A 12,954-nucleotide genomic window follows, 5' to 3' on the forward strand; every position below is an offset into this window, starting at 1 on the left:
AATTCTTACCAGTAACGACACCACCCGCTGGATGCAGACGTTTCAAGACCTGAAAATTAAAAAAAAGATGAATACTTGAAATAGACATCTTAAGGGATAATATTTATTTTCTTCTAAGAAGTGGTTCTAGAAACAACTAAAATTACAGTAAAGGCTGGTCAGGAATATAAAAACCTGACGCGAGGTTTTTCTGCAACATTCTTTACACTTACTATAAGATACCTATTATATACCAGCAGTCATATTGACAACGGTGTCGGTGATGTTATTTAAAGGATTATTTTCTAATCCCTCAGACTTAAACAAACACAAAATAACACTTTAAAATACCACGCGCAAACAACGTTAAACTTTGCCAGCAATGACAGATGACATTTGAATTTAGTGTTACCAGTGCAAGAAATTATTTCTATTGGTTTTCCGGAATATGGCGAGGTTTTTTATAATTCTGGTCAGCCTTTATAATATATTAATTAGTGTTAATATTTTGAACGTATTTTCAGCACTACTGAGGTTCACCCACATGCACAGAAACACCCCTCCTTTTATTTATAGGCGCGCGTGAGGAGGTGTGTTTAATATTTTCGCTGTCTAATTTTAATTTATCTTCTTTTTGTCACATACATTTGTATCAGAAACAATCTATCCAACCCAAATTTTCCAGGCATTACTTTTTACAGAAATGTTTTAAATTTATCTCACGAAGCTTTCCCGAAGTCCGCCAAAGGACGGTGCATTACCTGTGCCAAGTCGAAGCCGGTGAGGGTCTTGAGTGCGGGCGGCAGGCTGCCAGCAAGGCGCGCCACCTCGCCGGTGGCGCCGTTGTCGCCCACCATTACTATCTCGTCGGTCTTCGCCAAAGGAGCCGATACCTCGGCTGCGATCTGAATCGCACAAATTACAGGTAGTTTAGCTGAAGAAAATCACTACTCTCAATGTAATAAAATAATATTTAAACGAGATTCTATATGAACTAAATCCAAAGGTTTTATACGCAGAGGCGCGCAGACATCCGTACATTGTACAACATTAAAAGAGACAGCATAGACTATATTTTTAAAAACATTAGTTCTAATCCATTCAAAATTATCTGAGCCATAGTCAAAATCTGACTCAAGAAATTTTAAGACTAAAATTGATTCATCACTATCGCTTTCATTACAAATGATGAGGAATGGTTTATTTTTATTTTTTACTACAAAACAAATACAACAAGATCGCAGTTAATTATGCCACTATTAAATAGAAAACCCACTAGGGGTTTATGTAATAGTACTAATAAAAAAAAGTACTAATGAGAAAGGAACACTAATTTTACAAAAAAAAAAACTGTACGCATTACTAAGTTGCAGCTACTTAAGTTTAACTTATCTTTGTTAAAATTCCTCACCTTAGGTAGAGCTTCAAGCACCAGAGCCATGAGCGCAGCTTCGCCATACTGCTTGTAGACCTTGGCTTTGGCCAGCATGCGTTCGGCATCGGCCTTTCCTACATCACCAATGGCCATAGCTTCGGCCAGACCCAGCACTTTGATGCGTTCAGCGTCTGCTTTTGCACCTTCTACCGTTTGAGTGCTGGAATTAGAGACGAAAAAGAAATCATATTTATTCCCGTACAACATAATAATGTCACTAGGTGACATGCAAAATGGATCACAAATATTGCAAACTGGTGCCCTCCAAATGGAAGTCTCACATGAAGTCATAAGGCCTTGCAGAGGCCTTTTAAGTTGATAATGATTTGTTCCTAGAGTTTGAGCTCACCGTTTGCCCTCGGCAATTGCCTGGAGACGATAGGCTTCGGCCTCAGCCGGCAGACGCACCGTCGATACCAGCTCCTCCTCGCGACGGAGAATCTCCATCTGTTCCACCTGTGGTAAAAGCAAACAGAAAATTAGTCACAGTCACCCAAAGTACAATTAAAACGTAAACATGCTTAATTGATTCAGCGGAGTCTAGAAGTTCTATTAGACAGTGTATCCAAGTGGATCCAACAGTTATCCCAAATACTAACGGCAAATGTACATGATAGACATGATAATTATGATATATCCTTCACTATAATTGATTTAATAATACCTACCCATGTATACCTAAGTGTAAATATTAGTGGATTAAAACAGGTCTTAGATATTTATTATCACAATATGAAAACATAGTCAGACCAATGGAATTAATTGCAGTTGATTTTATACGTCTATATTATGTAGTTCTATCACAATTACCTATATAACGTTTTAAACTTTCGTGATTCGTCGAACTTTCTTGTACAATAATACTTGTATAATAATAGCGAGATAAGTCCCATTTATGGTATTTTGACTACAATTACCTATGTTTTCATCATGGATAAAATAATAATTATAAATTACTGCTTATTACGAAATAGCTAACCTCAATCTGCTTACGACGCTCCACGATTTCGATCTGTATTTCTTCGTTACGTATCTTTTGTTTGATTTTCGCAGCTTGCAACTCGTATGCTAAAGCTGCTTCGGCTTTCTGTAAAACAATTGTCTTCTTTAATTAATCCGTTCACTTTCAAAAAATGAAAGAATCATCTGGTAGGTCTTAGACTTACAGCAGTGTTGACTTCCTGGTCAAACTGTGCCTTTTGCAGTTTGAACATCCTGGTGTTATCTTCTATCTTGGTGTCCATCGAATACTTTACGTCCATTGCGCTCTTTTCGCATTCCGCTTCCTGAAAAGTTTCGAAAACCCCCATTAAATAATGTAGATGTTATGAACCAAGTGATTAATAAGGGCATTATATGCCCGGGCATTATAATTAATGACAAGCTATACCGGGCAAATTACATTAAATTATTATTTATCACATTGTCCGGGCATTATGAATATTGCTACATGATCGTTGGGCAATTTGATTACAACTGATTCTTGGCTAGCTGAAGTCTGATGCATTCAATGGGAAAGTTAGGTGCGACGACGAGCGCAGCGAGGAGGAGCGTGTTAGGTTCAACTGTGACCAAAACAAGCACGAGCCGAGCGAGCGAAGCGAGCGTGCCGCGGCACGGCCGGCGAGTGCCAGAATGAAATTCTACCATTAAGATAACTTACTTAACAGATTTTTATAAATTAAATTTTAAGTATAAATAAAAAAATAGTAATGAGACACGTTATTTTATTACTTTGCCCAATAGGGGATAGACATTATGTATATTGCCCGGGCAATGTAAATTAATTGAATAGTTTTTATCAAATTGCTATCTCTTATTGTTCATTTTTCATAATGCTCCCGGGCATTATGAAAAATGACCGATTTATCACTTGGTCCACAACATAGATACTAAATATGCGAAAATTTCAATCAAAGAACGTTTATAAGGCAAGTATTTTTATTAAAATTGGTCAAGGTTTTAAAACACGCCTAAATTGGTCGGTCAATTAACAGTTATTGTCTCCAATATTATTTCGTCACACAATTGATGAGAGTTATACCCAAAATACTATACACTATACTTACACTATTCGATGTTATTATTATTATTTTTTTCGCTCCATCTAATGTATTTTTATGTGTATCGAATATGTGTAAATAAATGTTTCTCTCTCTCTCTCTCTCTCAAAATAGATTGCTGTATAGGCGGTTTCACTTAACAAAATGAATCGAAATACTGTAGTTAATTCTCGTAAATTCCTCAAGAAATTACGGATTTTATTCGAAAAACGTGAGCTGCATAGTACAGTGAATAGTACCTCAAAGTAGAGGCCTTATTGTCTAACACACTTGGAATTACAATCGTTTTCATTTCACCGACCGTTCCTTTCTGTCATACGGCATGAGATGAGGGCAGAAAGAGGTGGTGAATGCGATCGCGAACGTCTATAGAATAACACAATACGGCCTAAGCTCTTAAAATGATTTATTATTATTACGAGTATACACTTCTGTAAAACATCATCCACCTACATTTCGGAAATGAAAAGAATATCATTGTTAAAGTTGTTATTAGCTACTCGAACAGCTTTTTTTCGTTCTCCAATTTAAGAACAACCGTGGACAGTAAGTCATCACGAACTTACCCTGATCCCAGCATCCCTGTTGGCTTGAGCGACGCCCACGTCAGCGTCCCGCTTCACCACCGCCGTCTGCGCCTTCCCCAAGCTGGCCAGGTACTGGACGTCATCGTACACGTCCTTGATCGTGAAGGACAAGATCTCGATGCCCATCCGGCCGACGTCGGGGGCCGCTACCTCGCGCACCAGCCCCGCGAACTGATCTCTGTCCTTGTACACCTCTTCGACTGTAAGCGTTCCTGGAGGACAATGAAAAGAGGTAGTAAAGTAAAAGCCTGATTCAGGTGCATTACTTGTTATACAACGCAAGCACTTACTAACATTTTTATGGATGTTTTTCTACTCCGAATTAAAGAGATTCGAATTACGCTATTTACGCTTTAAGTGAAATAAAACTGCTATAGCGCCCCCTCTTCCTTTTTAATTTATCTAAAACCGAAAAAAGGATTTATAATTTAATCATCATCATCATATCAGCCGTAGAACGGTCACTGTTGGTCATAGGTCTCCTCCATATGGAGGGAAGGAGGGGGTTGCCAATACTCGAGGCGCTTGGCAAGCGGGTTGGCGAGCGCATTACAGGATGTAAAGTTTCCGAGAAGACGCTGCTGCCCATATTCCGGTAATTATAATAGGTATAACTGTGAAAATATCTTGAAAGTAAATAATTTAATCCCAAACTGATTGTAGGTAGGTATAATTTCTTAATAAATTGGAAATGTAATTATGTTTAGTGGCCAGATGTTGCTTGAAAAATAGCAGGTGTTCACATTGTTTTCCTCACGATCTCTCCATAAAGGGAATTGTCACGAAAACTCAGGTTTATGACCGTCAAGTATTTTACGATTTGCAGTAGGTTGAGATTGTGATAAATTTGAAGGAAAATTTTAAAGCTAGAGGGTATTACTACTAGTATAACCAGGCCGAATCCAGCTTCATGGCTAGCTTGTTTTGTTGCTTGATGTAATTATACCTACTTCTTCTTTACTTAATTAAAGATAATTCCCATTTGTTCCATGGAGCTTTGAACGTGTAAGTTCAGTTTAATTGTGTGGGTAAATTGTATGTTCTTTTAAACAAATAGGGATTACCCTTCACTGTTGTGAAATCTAAGTGAGAGGAGCATGACTGTTGGCAACACCAACAAATGAATATTTTTAATTATGAGTGACAACACTAGCGCCCTCTCTCTTGCTTCAGCTCCGACTCTGTGAATTACGTGTTTTACAATTAAATTTATTTTAATTATAAAAAAGCCTTTTCATCAGTACTAAAATCAGTGACTCAATACCTAATCTACTCTACAATGACTTGTCTATTCTGTATAGTCATGTCATGTTTTTTTGTAAGTTACAAAAAGGAGAAAAAGAAAAAAAGAAGAAAGCAATGCTTTCGCTCAGTTGACTTGGTATTATTCAATAAAATTTTACGTTTTGCTTTACTTCAATGAGTGTTTCTTGACAGGCAAAATATCGCTAGATAGATGGCGCTAGTATCGAGGCGTCTTTTTGACGGGTGACACTTTTTCCCGGCCCAGATATACCGACATGGAAATACCGACACCCTGTTTTTCACGTACACGCCCATAGAAACTGTCAATAGTTTCAGTCACAGAAACCCTCATTGTACAGTCGAGTTCGTAAACTTCTGAGCAAAAATTTTTTCAAAAATATCTGAACACGCTTCTACGCCGTTAACAAGAGTCGTGTTCACATATTTTTGATAAAATGATTGCTCAGAAGCTTATGAACTCGACTGTACCATAGTAACATGTGAAAACATAAAAGTTAACAATACGAAACTTACTTCTTGACATTTAAATATGTCAAGCCAAAGGTGAGCGCCAGCGGCACGAGTGTAACCCGTAGAAACTCCATCGTAAAGCACTTTTATCACTCACGGTTTTTATCATTAGCACTTCAATTCTTGGTCATCACATCCATTGTATAAGTTAATGATATCAGTAGGAAGACTTCTTTGGCTAGTTTTTGGATTCAATTAATTCAAATAAACTGTATGTTCCTTTTTGTAGCGGATATCTTTAACTTGTCGTTTCTCGTAACATAAATATGGATGGGATTGAATTTTTTTTTGCCGCTAATGCCTCATTATCTATAAATATTCCTGCTAAACCATAAAAACTTAGTTTTTTATGACAATATAGAATGAAGCTAAAATCATACTATTCTAAACATAACATTTTAATATTAACATTATTAGCTTATTAAATGATTTTTTTTTAGATTACTGATTATTTGTCATTTTTTAATCCCCGGCGCAAAAGAGGGGTCTTAAAGTTTGCCCGCTATGTGTCTGTCTGTCTGTGGCACCGTAGCTCATAAACGGGTGGATCGATTTGAATACGGTTTTTTTATTTGACATCAGGTTTTCTAGCGACGGTTCTTATAGGTAGACATGTTTCATCAAAATTGGTTCAGCTGTTTTTGAGATATTGAACTTTGAAGTGAAAAAGTCGAGGATTTTCCAACTTTTTGTTGGTCATGTTAGGTTATTACTTTTAAATTTTAAGTATTTACTATTTTTAAATTGCTATTTTTAATTTTTTTAATGTACTCTTATGACAATTTTAGGATAAATTCTTCACATTTGATATATAATGAAAGTTATGGTGTATATATTATACTGAATGGGCGCGCGGGGTACTGTAACATGGCAAACCTCCGCGGTGCGCAACTGGCCGCTTACAGAAGAAAAAAAAACTAAATTCTAAATTATTGATACTAATTTGTTTTTTCCTGTCATTGGCTCTACTATTTGGCAAGGCGTAAGCCGAAATTTGATTTTCTTTACAAGAAAATATTAATTATTTACGCGGTTCTTTACACATACGTAGTGAATGACCATTAACTCTACAGCGCACAAAAATTGCTTATTAGTATTAACAATATTTACAGAATGATTATTTACAGGTTTATATACAAAGTCCTCAGTCAAAGTAGAAGGACTGCTGGTACGAGGTTCCTTAAAGTTTCTAGAGCGGTCTAGGCAAGCTTCGTACTTTTTACATATCACCTTCAAACTCTCTATGGATTGGACGTCAGACTGAGCTACCATAATGTCGTACTCAGGACGGATATTCCTCAATAGAAGGCTAGCCGGTCGGAGAAATAAAAGGCTTGTGGTTACAAAATAAAAATATAATACAAAAGAAAATATATACAATTATTTCAGTCAGCACTGCTCTTGTAGATAAATTTAAAAAAACACTGGCCTGAGACTTGTAGGATATGTAGGGAAACAGGGTAGGGTGTTGAGGTAGCCTCGAAGCGTCCAGTCGCGACGGCGATCTGCTCCGAGGCAGCAGAACGGAGAGGAAGTGGAGATGATGATTTGGATTCAGCAGGAAAAAGGAAGGGCTGGAATGAAACACCCTGCTTTACTGCTTGCTTGCAGCACCCATCCAAGTCTCGTTTTAGTGTCGGACCAGCGAAAAAGAGCTAAACGAGACTTGGATTAGGTTTTACAAAATGTACACAAGAAATAAATGTTAGAAGTAGATATAATAATATTTACAATACCTGCAATAGTGGCAGCCCTTATATTACAAGTAGTAGTCAGTGAAATAGCTATCACCGAGTAAATAATTAATATTTTCTTGTAAAGAAAATCAAATTTCGGCTTACGCCTTGCCAAATAGTAGAGCCAATCACAGGAAAAAAACAAAAGAATATCAGTTATTTAGAATTTAGATTTTTTTTCTGTAAGCGGCCAGTTGCGCACCGCGGAGGTTTGCCATGTTACAGTTCAATAAAATAAACTTTACTATTGGAAATTGTAACCTAGTCTGTAGAGCTTGGCAATAGCACGGTATGCAGGTAAAAAGTTCCGACGCAGAAGATTGTTTCATACTCGCGATTGATTCAGGCGTTACTAAGCGGAGATTCATATCAATGAAAAAAGTAATTATGGACTAACAAGGAAAAGGATATAGTTGTACATCATGCGCAGAGAGTTTTACCAATTCCAAGCCCTTGTTAATCACGTGAACGCGAAAGCTAACAAATATTGGTCGTATAAAAACGTCAGGCAAGAAACACATAATTAATGAGATGGTATTTTTCTTCTATACCCTTTTCCTGGCTTGAAGTAAAAGTGCTTTATCTCTAGTGTTATTAATAGGTTTTCTTAGCGTTTCATAACTTTTCCGAAGCTTAGGAGTTGGCTACACATTTTTTAAATCATGTCAATAAACTGATTTTTTGTATTACTTCACTGGTTAGCTAAAAAGTTATTGCTTTTTATTTTTATTTTTTTATTCTACTGGATGGCAAACGAGCAAATGGGTCTCCTGATGGTAAGAGATCACCACCGCCCATATACATCTGCAACACCAGGGCAGGCCTAAGATGGGTTACCTCAAGTGCCAGTAATTTCACCGGCTGTCTGACTCTCCACGCCGAAACATAACAGTGCAAGCACTGCTGCTTCTCGGCAGGATTAGCGAGCAAGATGGTGGTAGCAATCCGGGCAAATCTTTCTCAAGCCCAAAAACCTTTTCCATTTCAATCTACGCGAATTTTCAATCGTCTTCCATCTCACTTAACCTCAAACTTTCCAAGTAATGCGTTTCCTCGATTTCAATCCGCTAAATTCTGAAACGTATTCGACTAGAGTCGACTCAGGGACAGTGATTTAACATTGTCAAACGTGGACTATTTTAAATTGGATTGTTCATGTAAGAGATGACACTAACTGAATTGAAAGAGGACATTTATTTCGTAGATGGCAATGATGCCAATGATTGTAAGAATGTCACCGCATATATTATACACATTTTAGTAAGAATAAGAATAAGAAACATTTATTTCATAACTAACAATCAATTAGGAAGTAACAAATATTCCAATAACTATCTAAGTACGTTTGTTATGAAAAAGGAATCCACTCAGCATTTGTCAGGTCACGGAAGGTGACTCGACGCTGATATTATGTGGATCCTAGTTGGCATGTGATACAGAACTGCCCAAAGCGCCGCGCAACGCAGCCCTACCCAAAATAAAAATAAATAGTAAAAAAAGAAAACTCACAGATAGAAATGCTGTTGTAACACCCGCTACTGCCGAACGTCCTCAAATAGAATCATACCCCAAAGTCTTATCACCTGCTATCATTCTTTGGCCTTCCATAACACCAAGGCACATCCACACATCACACACATCCCACACACAAGAGCGCTACGCTGGATTAATCTGTAATTTTAGCAAATGATTTTTTAAGTCTCTTTTGAATTTGTATTAAGTTTTTACATTTCTTATTGGAGGAGGGATGTTGTTCTAGCACTTCGTGGCAGCGTATTTAAAGCTACCACGAAATGAAGCGCTCCCATGTCGGGGAAAAAGAAGGCGGGGGGCTCGTCGGATGGCGCGGATTGAAAAAAATAGCTTATATAGTAATTTTACATCCCACTAATTGTGGACATTGAAAATTTGAAACTAAAAGTTTAATTAAACCAAGAGAGCGACGCCACTCGTCATATTATTATTTGCTTGTGAAAAAGAGTGTTAGGTAGGTAAATGCCCTAATGATTGACATGCTGCATAGTGACCAATAGATGACATTCTGATATAAAAATACATAATTCTGACATAGCTGGTACTGGGACAGAGACCAGCACTCAGACGTCTATGTTATTGTTTTTTTGGTATATATTATTGGGTAAAATTTTAACCCCCACGAATTTTTATATTCTCTAGTTTTATTTCGCTTAGTAGGTACAGTCACCAGCACCAATATCTGGCACAACAAGCGTGCATAAATATCTGATATGACTCTATTTCTAGGGCCGAAAGGACGTGTCAGATATTTTTGCACGCTCCGCTGTGGCAGATATTAATGCTGGTGACTGTACCTACCTTATCTTATAAAAATATAAAGCCTTAATTGATGATCAATTCTTAAAAGAAAATGTAATCGCGGCTTACATCTCGTAGATAATAATATCTTTAAATTAAAAAGAGGTATGAATAACTGTTAACAACTGTTTACTTTTCGTCATCATAGTTTTTACTGTAAATTTCAATTATAACAAATCTCGACAGCATTTTGAAAATAAACATGAGACGATAAGGGAGTGATAATTTACATTCCGTACGCCCGCATTCGTTTCGTGCCAGTTTCATAAAGAAAATGGCTTCTAGGCTTTTCAGATTGACTTTCCGTGTTACCCTAGTCTGTGGCGTTATTAAAAAAAATCACCAAAACACCACGACGAGTACGAGTGATTGTAGTTTGTGCCATTGTAATATTTTAAGATTAAAAACCACTTGCTCCAAAAAATAAAAATCGATCGATTAAGTATTAAGTAGGTAAGCTCCGTCTAGAGGTGTCAAACTGGAGCTGTCTAGCTTAAACCAGGTTTAACGACTAAATCCAGACTGACTTTTCCTAGCAAGTGACCTTATGAACAGCATTGTATACCAGGGGGAGGGTTTATGAAATCGTAAAACTGTAAAATAACATTCGAAAGGGGTTTGAAAATTGTACTAATTCACATCGTCTTTTTTCTGATTTCTGATAACTTCGACAGACGGCTGATTTTGCATTGATAGAAACTATTGGTAATAAACTTTTTGCACAACTCCAATAAAAATTGCTTTTCGAAAAAAATGTTTTTTATTCTTCAAAATAGGTATAACTTCAGTCTCATAGCTGTAAGTTTTGTTTGAACGACTTCCAAAGCATATTTTCCAGTGAGATAAAAAAAATCGGTCCATAGACTCAAGTAACCGAACAAGAACATCCTGAGGCCGTATTGCCTAACGTTTTTAAGACTCGTGATCGCAATCAAATGACAGATTTCGCATACAAAAACTGTCGTTTGATTGCAATCGTGAGCGCCAGAAACGTTAGGCGATACGGCCTCTGGTTTAAATGTAATGTTGCATTTATGATTCCTTCCTTCTACTTAAAATATCTGTTAACTCGATTGCATTTCAACCTTGAATGCACTTCCTACATATATCCACACCTGCATTAGTTAACACAAGCTAGAAACAGACAAGACGTATGCTCGCGTGGAATTTGTAATGAACCGGAATGTGGAATTTTTTATGATACTAATGTTAAAGTGTTTAACTTGTAAAATAAACGTACGTTCAGGGCTACGGAAAGGTACATTTCGTCACTACTTTGAAAAAAGCTCGTATCTCAAAATTGATACTTTTCTAATTGAACTTTACGAAGATTATTTCAAAGGTCAATTTTGTTGACGTATTGATTTGATACGAGATTTTTTCAAAGTAGTGACGATTTACATTAAGATGTTACTGTCGCAGTTGAATTATATGTAGGACAATACAATAAGCTAGTATTCTAAAAAAATTGAATAATTCTGCCAAGTTAGAGTATTAGAAAATATTGGACAAGTATTTTTTCTTTTGCCAGTTAAACAAAAATGATGAAGATAATAGTCGGTTAAAGTTTCGCGTAACGTGACGTCTTCAGCTAGACACATCCAGCTCCTGCCAGCAGCCTTTCTTAGATCGTCACTCCACCTGGCCGGCGTCCTATACTACGTTTAATACGCGGTCTCCACTCAAGGACTCGTTTAATCCAGCGGTTGTCAAGATAACGAATTAAATTTCAACTGTTTATTAAAAAAAACAAGGAAAAATGTTTTTCGATGACCACGACAGAAAGGCTACGATTTTTTCTTTGCCCGGTAAATCACAAGTAACGGCTGATTTAGGCCCACCATTCGTTTTCCGACCCTTCCATTTGAATTATTTCGTTCTTTATCATTCGCAATTATTTTCATTCACTCATTGTTCCTTGGTTCCACTGACCGAGACCGAGACGCGGTAACATTTTATTCCCGGTCGATTCATTTTCATTTACCCGTAATAAAATAGTAACCAATTATTTCACAGTTCTAATAAATAGCACAGTTCAGATATATCTCGACAACGCGTGCGAAATTTTGCTACCCACTTAGTTTTTTTAATTTCATTTGCTTTAGTTATACAATCGAACTTGTTAAATTCGCTCACATTCTAAATTGCACAATGATCTAGATTACAAAAATAAATGTTATAAAATCATTCACTAAATATAATGTTACTTTATGCCCAACGGTCGGCGTACATTTAATTTGTCACAAGCGTTGACGCTCAGGTAAATTCGATACACTACTGCAGTGTTTGCATTCACGTTTCTACCAACATTACAGACACGGATGGCATATGGGGTTATCATTATTTGCACTAGGGACGATATAAATATTGATAAGAATGCGGTACGATTGCCTCTGATAATAAAAATGAATCTTACGCAGTGTTATCACTATCAATTATGATCTCATGGCGTACCTTTAGGCGGTTAAGGTTATGATAATTATCTTGTCTCTTATTATTATAGGTTGTTGACATTATTAGAAATCGACTAGAAGCTTCTTATACACTCTCTTTTTCATCCCGAGAATAAAATACACCCGAAGTGGAAATAAATATGTATAGAAAATAATGTAAGCAACTGAAGGTTTTCTACTGTATCGCAAATAGAGTTTCCGATCTCTTCCATGATAATATTACCCATGATAACAAACCTTACGTAAAAAAAGTAAAAGAAACAAAACCGTACTATTCCAAAATATTCTGCGACCATGGAAGCGTATTCTTACACATTATATACTAGCTGGAGATTCTAGACCGACTTGTTCCCAAGCATAGATTAAAGATTTGCCGGCACCAGAAGCGGACTAGTAATTTACATCCTGGCATGAACAGGGTTGATTGCAAGTGGGTGTTAGACAAATGTCTCCACAGCTGCCTGTACCAATATTTTCAAATTGCTGGAATTGTACCAATGTGGTCAGAGGCATAATCAGGTTAACTGTGTGTCTATTAAGCTAGCACATAGGCGACACTGGGAGCAAGCAGAGCGGAAGCGGAGACACGTA

The 12,954-nt window shown here is 36.9% G+C and overlaps 1 protein-coding gene and 1 long non-coding RNA gene across 6 annotated transcripts in view; both read right to left on the reverse strand.

Annotated features, from left to right (window-relative positions):
- Flo2 (flotillin-2) overlaps nucleotides 1–12,954 on the reverse strand; it is a 320,392-nt gene that overhangs the window by 2,348 nt on the left and 305,090 nt on the right. For 3 of the 5 annotated variants that reach the window (XM_074092311.1, XM_074092310.1, XM_074092314.1), the window contains 7 exons: nucleotides 4,044–4,276; nucleotides 2,581–2,700; nucleotides 2,394–2,501; nucleotides 1,764–1,870; nucleotides 1,391–1,574; nucleotides 741–884; nucleotides 10–49 (listed from right to left, as the gene is read on the reverse strand). In XM_074092311.1, the coding sequence (XP_073948412.1) occupies nucleotides 10–49; nucleotides 741–884; nucleotides 1,391–1,574; nucleotides 1,764–1,870; nucleotides 2,394–2,501; nucleotides 2,581–2,700; nucleotides 4,044–4,276 (936 nt within the window). Of the gene's footprint in view, nucleotides 1–9; nucleotides 50–740; nucleotides 885–1,390; nucleotides 1,575–1,763; nucleotides 1,871–2,393; nucleotides 2,502–2,580; nucleotides 2,701–4,043; nucleotides 4,277–5,843; nucleotides 6,165–12,954 lie in introns of those variants that run through there. The other 2 variants (XM_074092313.1, XM_074092312.1) reach the window with 2 other exon arrangements.
- LOC141431242 (uncharacterized) lies at nucleotides 7,181–7,748 on the reverse strand. Its single transcript, XR_012451707.1, has 2 exons — nucleotides 7,577–7,748; nucleotides 7,181–7,414 (listed from the first exon to the last, which is right to left on the reverse strand). It is a non-coding gene; the product is annotated as an uncharacterized lncRNA (long non-coding RNA).

The sequence above is a fragment of the Choristoneura fumiferana genome, chromosome 9 (assembly GCF_025370935.1).
Source record: "Choristoneura fumiferana chromosome 9, NRCan_CFum_1, whole genome shotgun sequence".
Lineage (NCBI taxonomy): Eukaryota > Metazoa > Arthropoda > Insecta > Lepidoptera > Tortricidae > Choristoneura > Choristoneura fumiferana.